Raw genomic sequence first — 19,721 nt, forward strand, 5'->3', positions numbered from 1 at the left:
TATATATATATAGTCGTTAATGACTTTGATAATTATGGTATCATAGTTTATCTGTAAAATTCAAATATACACCAATTTTGACTCTGTATTTGATTCATGATCTTCATAGGCGCTCTACTAGCCTGTCTAAGTAGCACGGAAAAAGCCGCTATTCGGAAAATAGAGAAGAATCTTTATATTATTATTATTATTATTATTATGCAAAAATATTAATAAACATACACATGTACCCATAGAAATTATTCTCATATATATCAGTCAAAAAAGAGAAAGAGATGGCAACACTGGATTTGACAGTTGGACCCAGCCAACCAAGCTGCTACGCAACAAGACACGGGGTTACATAATTCTTTTTCTTTGTTTATAAACTAAAATCTTGCTAATTCACTTTAGTATTTTCTTTAATGAATTTATAATTATTGCTGTTTACATAATATTGATATTTGAAATTTAGTAAATCATCATCCAAATAAAATACATCGCTTTAAGAGAGAGAGAGAGAGACGAGAGAGAGAGAGAGAGAGAGATTATCGTAGTATTTGTAAAATACTTTCACATATGATTTTTGTAATTACAGTTATTATTATTATTATTATTATTATTATTATTATTAATTATTATTATTTGAAAATATTAATAAACATATTACGCATATAGTACCATAAAAAATTCTCATCTCAGTAAAAAGAGAGAGAGAGAGAGAGAGAGAGAGAGAGAGGGAGAGAGATGAGAGAGAGAGAGAGAGAGAGGATTAGAGACGAGAGAGAGAGAGAGAGATTTGATTGCCCAATGATGACAGCAAAAACAAATCAGCTCCTTCCCCTCCGTCACTTAACTTGATACGTATATCTGAGTTTTTTTTTTAGAAAGAATCTGACGGGATTTCCTTCATTCTTCCATAATTTTTTAAATTTATAAGCAAAAATCTTACTAATTCACTATGGTATTTTCTTTAATGAATTGATATTATTGCTGTATAAATTAATATTAATATTGAAAATAGTATCATATTTATTTATCATACAAAAACATACACATCTTTGTAGTAGAGAGAAAGAGAGAGAGAATTATTATTTTTATTATGTGATATTTAAACTTATTAAACTTACTAATACAGTATTAATCAAAATTAATATTTGAAAATTAGTAAATCATTTTTGTATCATAAAAATGTATTTAGTCATGAAAATAAACATCAAAATACACTAATTAGTGATTATTTTCGTCGGAAAATTCCGCGAATGGGCGAGTCCGTCCGCGAATAATTTCTAGATAGGTTCCAAAGAAAAACCTGTGAATGTGTGAGTCCGCGAATCCGGAGAACGCGAATACGGGGGTAACACTGTATATCAGTATTTATATCACTTATTAGGGCTGTACCTGTATATGCCAAATTATATAGTAATTGTACTCCGGCATATACTTACACCGGAGGTAAACTTATCTACAAGATCATAACATATGGAACAGCTCTCATGGTGCCAGACCGCTATGTCCCCGTAGCGAATGGCGCAGACGGCATGGGTCCGGCAGACCTCGTGCCTACAGGGGTCCTGCAGGACAGCATTACATCCTGCTTCCTGGCAATGGGTGGCCTGTAAGTGAGCAGATACATGAGTATCAACACTGACTAACAGGACTAAGTCCAGTAAGTGATATTAAACGCTGGAGGATACCAGAGTGGTTAACATAGGGGTTAGCCTTCTCTTGTTCTCCTGTAGTGGTGAGTGTCCAATAGGACTGGTATACTAGGTAGTACAATTCCGGCGTACCGGAATAAGGAGTTCCACCAAACTAGTAACCAGCCTATACGCCGGAGTGAGGAGTACGAGGACGGCGGGGAGAAGCATGAGTAGGCTAAATAAATAAATAAATAAATAAGGGGAGCATAGCTCCGCCGTAATGAAAAACTCGCCGGCAGGGGAAGAACCCGCTTGGTGAGCGGGAACTCCGCCGGCTTAGCGGAACATAAAAACGTGTAGTAATAATAACAAGAATAAATAATGGTAAAATAAAGGTAAATAATGTAGATGCATGCGGGGGAGCTTCTCTCCGTCACCCCCCTAAGGAGCTGGCGGAGCCAGCGGGGCCCGCCGCCGACTGCGTGGGCAAGGGAGGTGACTCGGGGTGAGAGAGAGCTGCAAGGGACCCGAGGGGGTCCAAGCACGGCCGAGCATGGTGGCCAGCCGAGCCTGAGCGCACAGGAGACCCCCCCGTGAAACGAAGGGTGAGAGCGATAGGAAGAGTCAGCCCCAGATGTCCCCCTACTGACTCCCGTATCCTCCCCAAGTAGAGGGGAAGAGGGGAGAGAGCCTGGATGGTTGCCGTGGCAAAACATGCAGCGGAAGCGATACTCCCCCCCGTAGTGGAGGGAGAAGCAGGGGGACAGAACTGGGTGGCTCATGGTGATCGCCTGGCTCGCCATGAATGTGGTAGGGCCATGCGGTAGGACAGACCAGGCGAACTGAGGTAGCCTAGGCTACCTCTAACCGTCTCTAGCATGCAATAGATAAAATGACACAGGGAAAGGAAAAGAATAAACAGAAAAAGAGAAAGCAACGTCCTGGAGAAGGTAGGCTAACCTACCAGGAAGGGAGGGCGCCTAACTACTTGGGAGCTGGCCTCTGCCGATACGTGAGAACGGAGGGCGACGGCCAGGATGGCAGGACTAAAAGAGAGGACATATGTCCTAATACGCCTAACAGACCTAGACAAAGGGACATGCATGCATGAACGCTGAGCTAAGGTAACATAGGCAAGAGCTCAATTGAGCTAGAATCCCCGTGATAAGTAAAACACAAGTACATCTTGCACAACACAAAAATGTAATCATATAAATACTGCGAGGTTCCAGCTACAACGGTATGGAAGACCGAAGAAGCATGAAATAATGAAACACGTGGGGCGAGCCGACTGGGATGACTGTAGCCATGCCGCTGAGGGCGCCGTCATAAAACCTAAATAAAAGCGGTAAAATGGGCACTTGCTGGCTAAAATTACGTGAAACACTTTAGCAGTACTTAACTTAGCTGCGGCAATGGCTTGGAGTTCCATGATGAATGATAAATCCAAAAACATAAGCTCAAAAACACAGCGAGAAAAAGCATGTGTGTGCAAGATGGAGCTAACGAAAAGGATAGCCGCTAGAGGCGCTCGTGCTGGCGTTGGGAGCGGTAGTAGTAGTAGTTACTGGTGTGGGCTGTGCATCAGCCCTCTCTAGCAGGGGGATTTTGTAGAAGGATAGATCTAAATGGTAAGAGACCCGTGGTAGTGGTTTCACTCACCCCAGAAACCATACCGACACCTTTTATATAAGGTGAGCGAGTCAGATACTCTGACATCCCATTTTAGTTTTTTCTCTGGTAATGTTAGTAATATTTACCTTAGAAATATGTGCTAAAAGGATATTTCATGAAGCGACACGGGCTGAGCCCAGAAATCTTCGTATTTGCTTTCGTATCTCGAGTTTTTCGTAAGTTGAGCCTTTCATATCTCGAGGTACCACTGTACATTTTCATCCGTTGCTGTTATAGATGGAACATGTGATGTTCATAGTCTACCTCTATTTGCAGTTTGAAAACCATGGTGGACAGTGTTCAAGAAAAGAAGAAACTGGAGGAACAAATAAAGAAGTTGGAGAAACAAAGAATTTATCATCGCTATGAGAAAAAGAGGCAGGTAAGTATAAGAAGTTTCTCACATCTTACTTGTTTGAAATAAATTATTTTAAACTAGTGAACTTTTTCATGATTCCGATTTGCTACCTTTCAAATATTGGTGTTATGTAGCATGATTGCATGTTTAAAGGAGTATATTTTGAAATGCTCATACTTATATAAAATAGAAAAAGAAGTCTAGCAACTAATTTAAGTATGTTATATCTAGAAAAGTAGTAGCAAAATGAATAATTAAGGGAGATCAATAATTTTTTGAGGTAAACTAAAGATAAAAAAAAAATTGATAAACTAACCAGAAAAAAGTATCTAGTTGTTCTCCACTGATTAGTGGTTCAGGATTTACGGCTTTACCTATTCGCAGATTTTTTTTTGAGGAATTTATCAGTTAATTATCATTGAAAAATTAGGTAATTATTGAAGTATTTTTTGTTCTGCTATCTGGCATTTTTCTCTCTGTCAGTTCCCTCTTCTCCTGGTTCTGCTTTTATGAGGAGGCAACCTTCAGAAACCTCCAGACTACCGAAGGTGTTTTTCTCCTGCTCATTGAAGAAGGCTCTTTCTGGTATTGAGAGCTTGCTAGCCAACAATAGGGATATCGGGAAGGCTACTTTTTGTGCCCCTTCCTTGGGAGTTCCTGCCTCCTCCCAAGCAGATTTCTCAGCTTGATTGACTCTTCAAGAAGATAAGCATTTCCTTCAGCTAAGATCTTCCTGTCTTCTGAGTTAGACCATCTGGGTCAGGATTTCTTCAAGGTCTCTGAGATTTCAAATTTTCTTGACTGGACAGTAGAAGAACTGATAAAGAAGATTGAGGACTATAATATGCTCCAAGACAACTTCACTGTGACGGATCTCAGGAGTAGGTTTCTCTTTTTTTATTAGGGGTACTTAAGAAAAGAGAGCTTTGGCACTCCATTACCACTAAAGGAGTAATTCCCTCACAGAAGTCCTCACTTCTCTTTGCACCTTTAGATTGAGATTGTCTGTTTCCTAATTCAACTCTAGAACTTGTAGCCTTTGGGTTGCAGAAGAAAGCGACACGAGATCTTCTTGACCCCTCTACCAAGTGTCCTAAGCATTTAACCCATGCACCTGTAGTATCCTTTAGCCCCAGTGTGTTTTCTGCTTTGCACCAGCAGCCCTCTTATGGGGGCAGAGCAAGATATCAGTCCCTGCCTCGTACAAATCTTTGATAAAGCCGCCCACTTGAGAATCCTCCTCCAGACCCACTTCTACTTAGTGATAATTCAGATTTAGGATTATAATGATTGGCAGATATGTCCATCTCAATGGCACAGTGATCAGACATGCCTATATATTCACAGACCTTGGACTTTACTACAGTGGGAACATCTGTGGATTTTGAAGTCTAATCTTTTATTAGAAATGTTCCTTGGTTCCTCAATTAGCTGGAAAAAATCAGAGGATACAGAGAACTCAAGGGCAGACCAACCATGTTGATCTGTGGAATTTAAATTTAGCCACTTGGTGTGCTTTGCATTATAGTCTCCACAAATAATGAAAGAACCTTTTGAATCCTCACTTGGTGTGCTTTGAGCCATACAAATCCACTCTAAAAGACTGTCATATTCATATAGAATTGTCGATATTTGGGTTACGGTAAACAGCAAATACAAAGACATTGTACAGTATAACTTACTGAAAGTTTTAAAACATATAACTTCATGGCAGCTACGCACACCAAATTTTTCTGATGATAAATAGGTTGTCCAGACTTGGAGGATATAGCCATGCCTTGTGTGTGTGGGATGTTTAGAAAATAAAGTTGGGCATCAAACCCAAGGATTAAAAAATTGACCTTTGACTTGTTACTACTTATAAGTCTCTAGGATAAAAACAACACATCATAGTTACAGGCACAACTCTGGAGAAATAATATAGAATTAGAATCAAAACCAGTAAACTCATAACAATAACATTGAAAAATCAACAGAACAATAATCAACAATACCATCAAGAACAACAGTATTGAGATTTAGAAAAATTCTGTTGAGAATATAAGTAAGCGTCACCATATGTTACTGGAAAAAGTGCTACAACCTGTAAGGAAAAAGAAATCTACTAGGTTTGCCACAACTGCTGGGGGAGGACAGTCAGGATAGATCTAGAAATAAAATGCATGGAAGGAAGAGATTATGTAAAGCAGAAGGCTTTTTCCTGATAATCCACCAAGAGTCTTTTGCTTCCTCATCAGCCTGTCCTACACACTTTTCAAAAAAAAAAAAGGAAAGTGAATGAAAAAGAGGATAAATGCCTGATTCTACCGTCAGTCAAGGAATTCGAACCCAGGACCATGGAAGGCCATGGTACAATGGCTATGGCACAGCTCAATGTTGGATAACAAGGTTTGTATTCAGAGACCTTCTCTTAGAAGGGTTGCCTACCAAGGCTAAAGCATCCCTTCTACCCAGTGGCTTGATTTCAAATTGCCCTCCTAGAAGTGTTGCCTACTGAGGAAGCAGTCTCTCTTCTACCCTAGCTCGTGTAGGCAGGGACGTCGCACCCTGAACTGAGTGTTGCAAAAAAAAAAAAAAAACATATTAGCACAACCAATTACAAGTAGATTTGGTGAGAGTAGAGATAACTTTCTGCCAGAAAAATGCACAGGCACTGTCTGAATCACACTTTAACTCATCTTTATCTGCACCGTCACAACAACAAACTCTGTGCTAAGATTGGAAAGGGCTGGCAAAGGCCAGTCTCCATCTGGAGGTCAAGGAGACACTCCTAGCTGCCCAAGCAAGGTGTTTTGCAAAGTCTTGCTCAAAAAGTCCAAGATTATTATTTGTGTCATATAACTACTTTAACTATCATGGCCAGTACTATAATTATATGTGAAGGTACAGTTTGTATCCTGATGCTTTTAATATAGCACTGTATTGGATGAAATAGTGGTACGTAGTTAATTACGCATATGGTTTCTTAGGCTAGGTGCCAAGACTGCCTCATAAAATACAAACATAACGAATATGCATCTTTTCTTCTGCTCTTTTAAAAAGTTATCCTTTACGTACTTCACAGTATCCAATAATACTGTATGTAATCTTGTATCGCTATTTGTGTTATAAAATACAAACAAACCAATCATGTGTTGGTTTGGGAAAATCAGCTGAGGGCGGAGGTAAGATTATTTTGCCGTATTTTACTTGATTCAGAGCAATTTTCTTGCTTCTGTTTAACAGAATAATCTTTAGAAACACTATTCATATGTGACAAGGTTATTTTTCTTTATATGAAGTGTTTCTAAGTTGAAAATTGACGTAAATATGTGAGCTAGATTTAGTAATAGATGGCACTGTTCGGCACTGTTCTTTGGTTATCATTACATATTTCGGTACTTGCTGAAGCACTGAGAGACACTCATAAAATACACATAACAAATATGTATCTTTTCCTTGGCTCTTTTAAAGTTATGCTTTACTTCATTGTATCCAATAATAATGTACAGTAATACCCCGAACTTATGCGATTCGATTTGTGCGAATTCACAAAAGCACAAACTTTTCATTGGAACCTAAATTTATTTAAAGTGTATTACAGTGGTCCCCCCATATTCGCGGGGGATGTGTACCAGACCCCCCCGCGAATAGTTAAAATCCGCAAATGTTTGGAACCCCCTCTAAAAATGCTCATAAACCCCTATCCTAAACATGCAAATACCAAAGTATCCCTTAAAGACCATCCTTCATCAAATATACATAAAATATCCTATTATGGTTCATATTAATCTTTGAAATATTATTAATACTATTTTAAAGTAAATCTTACATTTTATGTTTTTATACATAAATACATACTATGTACGTACTGAATGACTTAGTTATGTATGTGAAATAATTCAGTCCATAAGTATTCAGTCATGCATGTTTTTCTTTCTTACTGTTACTATTTGAGACATCCATTTTCTTTTTACAATGGAACAATGGAAATGTGAAGTCACAAATACCAAATATTTATTTAAAGTATTATCCTACATCAAATATACCATTGAATTGGTATTATTAATATCATTTTAAAGTAATCTTAAACATTTTACCATTAGAAATATATAAACAGCCAATAGCAGAGAGAGAGAGAGAGAGAGAGAGAGAGAGAGAGAGAGAGAGAGAGAGAGAGAGAGAGAGAGATAGAGAGAGAGGAGAGAGAGAGAGATGAGAGAGAGAGGAGAGAATTATCGTAGTATTTGTAAAATACTTTCACATATGATTTTTGTAATAAGTTATTATTAATTATTATTTGAAAATACAGTTATTTATTATTATGAAAATATTAATAAACATATTACGCATATATGTATCATAAAAATCTCTCATCTCAGTAAAAGAGAGAGAGAGAGAGAGAGAGAGAGAGAGAGAGAGTGAGAGAGAGAGTAGAGGAAGGAGGAGAGAGACGATGGGGAGGGACGGGGGGGGAGAGAGAGAGAGGGATGGGGGGGTGGAAATTTCATTTGCCCACGGTGATGGCCAGCCACAAATCAGCTCCTTCCCCCTTCCAGTCACTTAACTTGATACTTATATCTGAGTTTTAGTACCTTGAGTTAGAGAAAGAATCTGACTGGGATTTCCTTCGTTCTTCCATAATTTTTTAAATTTATAAGCTAAAATCTTACTATTTCACTATGGTATTTTCTTTAATTGAATGATATTATTGCTGTATAAATAATATTAATATTTGAAAATAATAAATCATTTTATTTATCATACAAAAACATACATCTTTGTAGTAGAGAGAGATAATTATTATTTTTATTATGTGATATCATTAAACTGATAAACTTTACTAAATAAACAGTATTAATCAAAATTAATATTTGAAAAATTAGTAAATCATTTTTGTATCATAAAAATGTATTTAGTCATGAAAATAAACATCAAAATACACTAATTAGTGATTATTTTCGTCGGAAAATTCCGCGAATGGGCGAGTCCGTCCGCGAATAATTTGTAGATAGATTCCAAAGAAAAATCCGCGAATGTGTGAGTCCGCGAATCCGGAGAACGCGAATACGGGGGGAACACTGTATTTTATTTTTGTACATGCATTAAATGTGATACAAATGTAATTACAGCACCTTCAGTTAGTGCATATACATACTTTTATAAGATGTGATACCCACTCACAAAGTTACTGCACTTTTTCTTTAATTGCTACAATTAGTATAAGTTTTCATGCTTTTAAGTGTAAAACCAATACGGAGGTTTTGTGTATGTTATTAGTATTTTTTAACATAATAAAAAGGCAGTACGTAATTCAGTGTTTGTCTCTATATAAGAACTCCATGATCAACTAGTAAAACATATCAGAGTTGTCGTCCTGTGAAAATTACTTTCTTAACCTCGGAGAAAAGTGCTGGTACAATCTGTATATACTATGTTACATAATTACAGCACATACTACAGTTAATGTACTTTCAGAAGATGTGATCCCATTTGCACTTTTTAAAGATGATACCCCTCCAGAGTTTTACCTCACATGATGTATGTATTTCTCTCTCTCTCTCTCTCTCTCTCTCTATCTCTCTCACCTCCTCTCTCTCTATCTCTCGTCTCTCGCTCTTCTCTCTATCTCTCTCTCTATCTCTCTCTCTCTCTCTCTCTCTCTCTCTCATAGTTAGCTCTCACACTAGTTCATGATTTTAAATTGATTGAATTTTACCTTCACCCTCAGCAAACATTACTTATGAACATATGTGTCTTCATTATTTTATTGAATTATGTGGCTTCGTTATGACTGACTTATGAAGTTTACCTAGTGATGCAAAATAAACTTTTACTCTTGACGGAAAAAGAAAATGGCATCTCATGAATTAGGTGTAACGTTAGTATACATACGAAAGTGGATACGTATGTACATAGTTTCTGTAACTATTTTTATGCCAACCAGCTATTTCTTTTTTAAGGGTAATGTATTAAACTAACTTTTAAATCAAATTACAGTAACTTTAATTTTATTTAAAAGTTAGCCTAATACTTAGGGAGCATTTATTAGCAATTTTAGAGACCATGCCAAACTTATGCAAAACTCCCCTTACACAAGGGGGTCTGGAACCTAACCTCGCGTAAGTTCGGGGTATTATTGTATGTAGTCTCATATTACTACATATAGTATTATAAAATACACACAAAGCGATCTATGTTTTGGTTTGAAAAAATCAGCTGAGGGAAGAGGCAAGGTTATTTTACACTACTTTACTCGATTCAGCGCGATTTTCTTGCTTCTATTTAGCGTAAGCAGGTTATTTTTTGTTATATGAAGTGCTTTTAAGTTGAAATATGACTTAAATATGTATGTCTTGTTGTAAACTCGATTGTTATTTTTTTCGTTAATGGATGGTGTTGGGAGCATGTTATTTTGTGTAAAAAAACTGATTACATTTGTTATTTTCAGTATATTTCATAATAATATAATATTTACTTATCTGTTATTGGTGTGAAAACAACAGTAAAATGTGTTCTTTCAAGGCCAGTATTTTTTATTAAAATACTTTTTCTCTACAATTATTTGCTGTAGAGTTGCATCAATGTGCTGATGCATGATTATTTTGAAGTCATTAGCAGTGTGAACATTTTGTTTTCTCAGCTTCAGCTATAACTGCAACTTAAATTTAGTAGTACGTACCATGTTTCCTTGCCAATGTTTTTGCCATACCAAATAAAAGTATAATGCAAAAATATTTAAGTCCTGTTCTACTTAATTAACATCATTTGTAACATAACTACGGAAATTTTTTACTATCGTACAATGGCTGAAATGCAAGAAAAAAGTTATCAGATTTGGTTCAGTTGTTGTAGCAAAAGAATTATCATTCAGGTTTATGGCTGCAGCATTTAAGCAATGATTATAATGGTACTAATGATACTTTTGTCATTTTCATTTGCTTTTTTATCTGATTTCACTAGATGATATGCCCGTGCATATTCAGTATTTACAGACAATGGAGAATTGTTGTCAAGAAGATTTTGTGACACAAAGTGGTCTCTCAACGTAAAAGGGTTGTGTAAAAAATTGATCTCATATAAATAGAAATACTTTTTGTTTTAAATTTACTGAAGTTTTCTTTTCCAGAATACCATTTCTTTGCGGACTGAAATTGCTCTGTTAGATAAGGAGATTAAACATGAAAAGAAACTGTTAGACCCTCTGAATAAGCAGATTGAAGAATGTAAAGAATCCAGTTTACTCCAGAAAAGGGCATTACATACTAAGGTAAATAGCCTGACCAGTGATTTTTGTAAATAACTGGACCCCAAGGTGAACATCTTCCATGTCACATAGTGAATTATAAATGGTGATCTATTGTTAAAAAGTATGAAGTTTTTTTTTTTTTTTTTTTACTTACAGATTGCAAAATCTCACGAAGCCCTTCAAAAGGTTAAAGATCTTCGCACACAAGAAGATAAATTGTCAGAAGATATAAAAGCAACAGTCTTTGATTTCAATACCAAAAAAGAAGCAGCACAGCAGCAGAGGATGGACCTTGAAAATTTCAGAAGACAATTGGATGTTTTAGAAAGGCAATTTGAGTCTTTACCTGCTGCTGATGGTTTGTGGACATTAATTTCTAATTTTATCAGCTTTGATTTCAACCCCTCCATTTTATATATTACAGTCACTGCAAACAGTTGAGGATGATATCTTTGTCTTTAAGGCGGCCGGCCGGCTAATGCCATTTTTTAAGGACAGGACTTTGATATTCATACCACTTAATAAGGTGACTTGGGACATCTCCAAACCGCATATGATTTTCACCTCTGACCTTCGGTTTTGTGACGCCAGGGCGATTTATCCCGAAAATAACCATTTTTCAAATTCTATCTCCTCCCTTTATATAACGGCTAATATAAAACGGTGCAGACATTACAACAATTGGACAAAATAATTTCTGATTTTCTCGGCAGTTACCGTTGAGACGTAGGAAATAGTGTTTTCCAAAAATTCACCATAGATCAAAATATTGTGCTAGAGACTTCCAATTTGTTGCAAAATGAAGGTAAATGATTGAATATTACTAGAATGTAATAGTTTTAGCTTACAATTGTGTTTTTTTACCATTTCGGTCGAGTCAAAGTTGACCAAAGGTTGAAATTTTGGCACATTGTGATTTATATGAAAATATTTCAAAACGGATATAAGCTACAACCATGAATTATTTTTTTTTGTATTTTACATGAAATTGTGCACATTTTCATACATAAAACTTTATGTAATGGCAAATGTAAAACGTTGCAAAAATTACAAGTGATGTAAGGATTTCTGAGATTTTTGGCAGAGTTACCACGCTGACGTAAGGAAAAAGTTTTTTTTCAAAAATTCACCATAAATTGAAATATTGTGCTGGAGACTTCCAATTTGTTGCAAAATGAAGGTAAAGGATTGAATACAGTGGTCCCCCCATATTCACGGGGGATGCGTACCAGACCCCCCCGCGAATAGTTAGAATCCGCGAATGTTTGGAACCCCTATAAAAATGCTAAAAACAGCCTATTTTGTTAGTTAAAACTTAAGAAAAACCACTAAAAATTTTCATACTTGGTTTTTTTAATAGTTTTATCACAAAAAGTGCATTTTATGATGAAATTGATAACAAAAACCAGGAATTTGTGGTTATTTCTCATAGAAAAATACCGCGAATGCGCGAATTTTCCGCGAATAATGCAGGGAAAGGTTCCCGAGAGAAATCCGCGAATGTGTGAGTCCGCGAATCTGGAGAACGCAAATACGGGGGGTCCACTGTATTACTAGAATGTAAGAGTTTTAGCTTACAATTGCATTTTTCGACCATTTCGGTCGAGTCAAAGTTGACCGAAGGTTGAAATTTTGGCACTTATCGTGATTTATATAAAAATATTTCAAAATTGATAAAAGCTACAACCATGGGTTTTTTGTTGTATTCTACATGAAATTGTGCACATTTTCATTTATAAAACTCTATGTAACGGCTAATATAAGATGGTGTAAAAATTAAGACAAAGTGACGAAATAATTTCTGAGATGTGTCGCTGATGCTTTGTAGTGAGAGAAGAAAGAAATTTGCACATGCGCAGCTGGGTAACGCTTGTAAACAAAATAACTGCGTGATCCGTGAACTCCCAGCATCCCTTAAGGCGCATGATTTAAAATCTTCGCCAACTAGGCCTATAACTATTTTTCCGCGAATATTTAAAAAACTTTTTGTAGTCAACATACCGTACCGTAGTTGACATACAGTACGTCTAGTCGGCCTTTAAGGGTTAAGATCAATTTCACTCCTTAAAAATCAAGATATATCATTATACTACACTCTGTAAAAGTTTCATTGAATTTACTTCAGTCTTCTTGGAGATATAAGAATTTATTTAAAAAAAAAAAATTTTTAGAAAATGGCTAAAGAAAAAAAATTATGCTTATTTTGTGATAACATGAAACTATTACAGTTAGAAGGCTGATTTTTGCACAAACTATTTTGTCATATAAGAAATTTGCCATGAAATTTACAGTATAATCAAATTAATAGAACTGCGCTCTCTTGATTTATATATTACCTAAAATTTCCATTTATGGGAAGCACGACGTCATGAGGCCCCATTCTATAAAGTAAATGACTTTATATCTAATGACTGAAGGTTGTTTCCTTCTACTAATTTTACCACCGAGTTTATGAATAATCCAAACAAAAACTTCATTCAATTTTCTTCTGAAGATGGAAAAAGAAACCCACAAGTTTACTGAGTATAACTTGTTTACTTGTAGGTATTTCCGTACGTCGTATTTTACTTAACACTCATACTTTCAGGACCTATCTGTGGGCCTTTTTCAAGAGGTAGGTGGTCAGACTGGGTTAAGGCCCAGCAGTCTTCTGGAACTACTTCTTGTTGAGCTGTCATTTATGTGATGGCTGTCCTGGTTTCCATTCTCTTGAGAGTTGTTACTCCCCTCTTGTAGTTCTGATATCCTGAGCTGATGGTCAAGAGGGTATTAACAACTCTCAAGAAAATGGAAACCAGGATAGCCATCACATAAATAACAGCTCAACAAGAAGTAGTTCCAGAAGACTGCTGGGCCTTAACCCAGTCTGACCACCTACACATCTCTTGAGAAAGGGCCACAGATAGGTCCTGAAAGTCTTATTTCAATCTCATTTGAAATCGAAGCATTTAGTTTTGATAAAAAGGATCAGGAAACAGCAAAAGGGCAATATTTCTGGACTCAAAAACAAGAAAATAAAAATATATTTAGATTCTGAAGGTTCAGTTGTCCCTATAAGCTGTTTTCTCTATTACGCTAACACTAGAGAAAGTGTAATACATAAGGGGAACAATTATTTTGTTCATGAAACTTACCTGACAGATATATATATAGCTGTATTTTCTGAAGTCCGACAGAATTTAAAAATTCGCGGCACACGCAGTGGGCGGCCAGGTGGTAGGTACCATTCCCGCCGTGGGAGGCGGATATCAGGAACTATTCCCATTTTCTATTCATATTTTTTCTGTCGCCGGTCGGTAAACAACTGTTTACAGACCTCCGCCTAGGATTTTGAAAAACTTCATTAGCCGCTTAAGTATCCTAATTATTCTTTCGATTATCTTGGATTTGTGGCTAGGCATATGCATCGTAAATTTTTTCATTGCATTTGATGTCTGAAGCTAGTTAGCCTAGTTTCAGACTTTGTTGTCTGCATGGTAAGGTGAGGCTACCGGAACTTTCGGTAGACATCACTTAGTAGATATGACGTTTACATGTTTTCTTTGCATAAGTTCAATGTAATTAGTGTAATGTGTGACTGATTACGGAAGAAGGAGGTTTCATGTACGCATTTTAGAGCGTGTTTTAGAAATCAGAGTTTTTCCTCCACAGTAAACAGAAGTTAGAAATAATGAACCTTCTAACCTCCTGTAGTTTTTATTTTGCCTAACCCTGTGGTATGGCTTACGGGCCTAGAAGAGTGTCTGCTATAGGACTACATCAGTAATCTTAGACTAAAGTGCTCGCTCTCCAATCAGTGTTGTGAAAGTGTAGTGCCCCATTGTGTTTGTGGAGGGGGCGTCAGATCGGCCCCATAATGCTTCTAGGCCTGGACCTCTGTCGGACTCCCAGGACTCAGGGGAGAGGGCATGTCGAAAGCCGCAAGAGGGTTACGGGGGCTCCCACCGATCTGGCGTCCCTTCGGCAGAACCTGTTGACGCTTCCCAGGCTGCTAAAGATCGTGCACGTGCACGAATCTTGAAGGATTGCTTTCTCGTCCTCCGAGGCGTCCCCCCTCCCCGCGCAAGGGTTGGAGCTCTCGGAAGGACTCGCGCCCTCTAAGAAGCTTTAGAGAAGAGGACGCTTCACGTCCTCTCTCTCGTTAGGAGGGAACGTCAGATCGGCCCCATAACACCTCTAGGCCTAGACCTCTGTCGGACTCCCAGGAAACCAGGGAGAGGGCATGTCAAAAGCCGAAGGAGGGTTACGGGTTTTTCATGCTGATCTGGCTTCCTTTCGGCAGGTCCTGTCGTCGCTTCCCAGGCTGCCGAAGATCGAGCACGTGCACGAATCTTGAGGATTGGCTTCTCGTCATCCGAGGCGTCCTCCCCACACGGGTTGGAGTTCTCGGAAGGACTCGCGCCCCCCCCATTAAAGAAGCTTTAGAGAAGAGACGCTCACGTCCTCTCTCTCGTCACGAGAGGATGAAAGAGTAAAGAGACCACATTTTCCCTTTTAGAAGAATGCACTGGCTCTTTTCCTAAGGGACATTTAAGGAGGCTCATTCATCTTTCCAGAAGAGTGATTTGAGCCTCCTGCGAGTGAACGCTCATGTATACATCATTTATACATTATTAAGGAGGCTCATTCATCTTGCCAGAAGAGTGATTTGAGCCTCCTGTGAGTGAACGCCTCATGTATACATCATTTATACATTATTAAGGAGGCTCATTCATCTTGCCAGAAGATGATTTGAGCCTCCTGCGAGTGAACGCATCATGAAGTTAGAGCTGTTTCAACCTCGCTAGCATTCCAAAAGAAGAATTTGGTAATCAAGGACATTCTTGATTCCACCTTTTGGAGGAGCAACTCAGTATTCGTCCCCTCTCCTCATGGCGCTCCGTATACGTTATGTAACGTTCGCTTTACCTTCGAAAAAGCAAAACTGATAAGTTTGACGGCCGGCAAGCTGCTTTGCACAGTCAAACAACTTATGTCTCTGGTCTGCATAAGAAGGGCAATTTAGAAGTGAGGAAGCTTTTGGAGGTGCTCGACGTCCTATCAGTAGAGACATTCTCCAGGACGCTCGGCAAGCACCTTGCGGAAGACGAAAGCCATAAGTTCTTCCTTTAGTGTTCACACTCTTCAGGAGCAGCGTGCGGCTCTCCATGGAGACCTCGCATGAGGACGTCCCTTAAAAATATTCAACGTCATACGCAAAACGCGGTTCGTCATAACATTGAATGTTTGGCAAGGTCGCTCGCCAGGACGCCTCTTGGCGGGCCTTGCATGCATCAAGGCGCTCAACGAGTTACCCCTCTGGAACGTCGTTCAGAAGACTTGGTGTTCTCTGCTCAGACACGCTCGGATAGCTAAGCAGGACGTTTTTGAGGACGCTCAGCAGGACGCTTTTGACGGACGCTTTTGAGGCACGGATCAGCTTTCCAGGACGCTTTTGAGGACGCTCAGCAGGACGCTTATGAGGGACGCTTTTGTGGACATTCGCCAGGACGCTTTGGTGGAAGCTCGGCAGGACGCTTTGCGAGAGAAAAGACTTGTTGAAGGCGTCTTATTTACTGTTGAGGACATTTCTTTACAGAAATTTTTAAAAAGGATTCGGAGTTAGCGGAGAGACATACCCGAATTTTTTTCTTCGATCCTCTTTCCTCTTCATCGATTTCTTTGAGAATCGGGAAGATTATATACTCGGATTCCTGGGTGACTTTCGGTCATGTTAAAGGGTTTTCCCCATATTAGCAAAGTGCTAATAGTTTTGTCAAGTCAGGACGTTTTCCCCATTGTCATTTAAGTGGGGGACCCCTCATAAATGGGGTAGTTTCTCATTGTCATAGATTTTAACGTTTTTATCGTTTAAGCGGATAAACTCATTAACAAATTTCGGAAGAGCTCTCATTCATTTTCAGAGGCTCATCCGGGAGTAAGAAAAAGACTTGTAGACTAGATCCAGGAAGTCTTATGTCCAATATCATAAGAAACATTGAACGGTCCTTTTTCGATCCTCGGTTCTCTTGATGATCTCTATTCGAATATTACTCCCTTTTCTTGGCAAAGAGTCTTGGCAAAGAGTCAAGGAGTTCTTTTAAAAAAAGTCTCATTCATTAGAACGTGGACAGTCGGTTTCCCTTTCTTTCTCTCTTCCTCGTCGAGGAAAGATGTAGTAGAGAATTTGATGTTCAAATTACTACAATACTTATGTAGTTTTATCTTTGCGTCATTTTGCTAACGCATGGGTCAAGTCATTTACGCATATCGTATTTACCTCCGCGGATAGAAGCGAAAGAACTGTTGTTCTAATGTATTTATTTGACACTCCCTTCAACCTTCCAAGAGTTTTCGGAGTAAGAACAACTCTTCAGGTATTGTTACGACAACACCAACTCAGCTTCTGTATTTAGCGAATTCTGTTTCGTTTAAATACTCCCTGCTTGAGAGTTTCCTTTTGCTCGATAATATCATACCTATTCCTTCGTAAAGGGAGTAGCTGGCAACTCAGGCAGTTAGTATTCTGTTCACCATTGAAGCTTTCCTTCGAGGAAGACTTCTCCTTCACTCTCTTTGTTGATTAGAGGATCGCAAAGGGTGGTCGATCCTCCAATCCTTATTTTGTTTGTTTTCTTGAAGGAAAGAATTTAGGATGGAGATCGTTGTTCAGAATCCTATAAATATACTACGTATATCAACCTCGCGACATGATTCTACTAAGCAGTTGAATTGTCCGAGGGGGTAGGCGCATATCCTAGTTTTCTACGGATTGCGACTTAGACGAGAAGTATTCTAATTGAACTGCAACTCGGGGTTGCCTGCAACCTCCCAGGAGTTTGTTTCAATTTATATACTTATGGTTTTGTCACGACAACACCATTTCAACTTTTATATTTACCGAAATTCGTTTCGCCTAAATATAATTGCTCGAGCATATCTTTTATGCTCGGTGGTTCTAGCCGAACGCATTCCTTTGTGGAATATGGATTACCTGGCAACTCAGGATGACGAGTCAGCGGGAGCTCAGGCTCTGCTACTGCGTATTGACTGCCTGATGGCCTGTAGCCGCTCAGTATCAGCTGGGCCTCCGAGATGCACGGTTGTTTATGTCTCTCTCTCTCCCCTGCTTTGATTGACTACGAACCGTATCTCTGCCCAACAATCTTGGACTTAGGTCTCTGATTAAAGGGGATTCTCGCAATTATGAAGGACCATCTACTGCTGTGACGATAGATTCCATCGCCTTCGCTATTGCGAGAATTTTCAACAGAGATATCTCTTAGACTTATTCATTTTACTGTTTACCGCACGGTAACAGAAGTCTGTACAAGTCTCCCGCTGCATCGCACTGATAATGCGAATATGATTTTGCAGACATCTGAGTTTGTCTTTAAAATATCTCATATTCGTAGGTGTACAATTGTTCATTGTTCATCCCGAATTAACAGATATGTCATAAAGACATCTCCTACTCTCCGACCTGACAGCTCTACTTCCAAATGTGTTCAGCCCATGAGAAGCAGTCCCTTCAGGCGGCTTTCCCCTGTGTTTTCATTACTGAAGAACGCCCCGCTTTCATTGCAACTACGACTTCTCACCGGACAGCAATGAAATAGCGGGTTAGCGTTTTCAGTCATTTGTAAGCAACAGGTTCAGAATCTTGCGAATCCTTCCTCTCGATTCGTCTGTGAAGACGTAGGTTGCATTAATATCTACCTTCGTCTTCAACGGTACATAGCGATAAGATCTTCAAGAGATGGCAGTCTCTTGGCCAAGGCAAAGCAGTGCTGCTATTTTCAGTGTTCAATCGGTTTTTTTTTTTTTTTAGGAGGCCGTTTCTGGAGTAAGTGAAGGGAAATGACTATTCCTCCAACTCGACCTCTGTGAATTTCCTTATGGTTCTATCTTTCCGTCTGAAGTATGAGATAAGCTAGAAGTCCTAACTATTGTAGAATATGCAAATATGTTGTTGACGGCCTCTAGGCTCAGAGATTCGGTTCTGTCAAACAAACAAAGCTTCACGATCTTGAGGTCTGTGGAGATCTTGAAATTCTCTGGATCAAAGGTTCCGGCATGGAACTTAGACGTAGTCTGAGTTTCTGATGCCAAAAGCATTTCGAACCTATCCTTTCTGCGAACTTAATACACGTGACCAGAAAGGCTAATATTCTAACCGCTCTAGCCCACGCAAAGAGGGTTAGTGAGGTTCTAGCCATCTTCGGAGGTTTTGGCTTTAAAGGACATCATGCGGTCTGTCCTCTAAGCCTTCCGTTCTTGATAAGAACGAAAACCTGTCTAACCCTTGACCCGAAGGCTTGGAGACCAAGGGTATGGCACAAATTATTGGGCAAGGGCATTAGAGTCCTGTGCCCTGTAGGGTCTCTCAAGTTTTATCTTGATAAAACTATAGAAAGTCAAGGTCAACGGACAATCTGCGGTGCTCCGTAAAAAGACCAGACTGGTCATGTCCAAGAACACCCTGGCATTATAGCCAAGGAGTTCTTTTAAGAGGTCTCATTAATTTGATGGTGCATCGATTGAGATTTTTTTTCTTAATATGAATGCTCAAGAAGTGAGGGCGCGGCCCGGAAGCAATTTCCAACAAGACATTACCACTCAGAAACACCTGAGTTGCGCTTTAGTGAAGAAACCTGTGTTGCCACACTCCCGAACCAATCTGTGTTCCGTAAAAAGGGACCAAGATGGTTCAATGTCCAAGACCCTGGGCATTTATACCAAGGAGGTTCTTTAAGGAGGTCCAATCATTATGGTGTTGGCATAAAGTTTGAGATTTTTTTTTAATATGAAGCTCAGGGGAGGGTGGGGGCCCCGGAAGCATTTCAACAAGAGCATGACA

The 19,721-nt window shown here is 38.8% G+C and overlaps 1 protein-coding gene across 1 annotated transcript in view; it reads left to right on the forward strand.

The window, feature by feature from the left end:
• LOC135208610 (structural maintenance of chromosomes protein 5-like) overlaps window positions 1-19,721 on the forward strand; it is a 357,310-nt gene that overhangs the window by 217,244 nt on the left and 120,345 nt on the right. Inside the window, exons 7-9 of the mRNA XM_064240976.1 lie at window positions 3,573-3,678; window positions 10,763-10,903; window positions 11,039-11,240. Of these exons, the coding sequence (XP_064097046.1) occupies window positions 3,573-3,678; window positions 10,763-10,903; window positions 11,039-11,240 (449 nt within the window). The remainder of the gene's footprint in view (window positions 1-3,572; window positions 3,679-10,762; window positions 10,904-11,038; window positions 11,241-19,721) is intronic.

The sequence above is a fragment of the Macrobrachium nipponense genome, chromosome 35 (assembly GCF_015104395.2).
Source record: "Macrobrachium nipponense isolate FS-2020 chromosome 35, ASM1510439v2, whole genome shotgun sequence".
Classification (NCBI taxonomy): Eukaryota; Metazoa; Arthropoda; class Malacostraca; order Decapoda; family Palaemonidae; genus Macrobrachium; species Macrobrachium nipponense.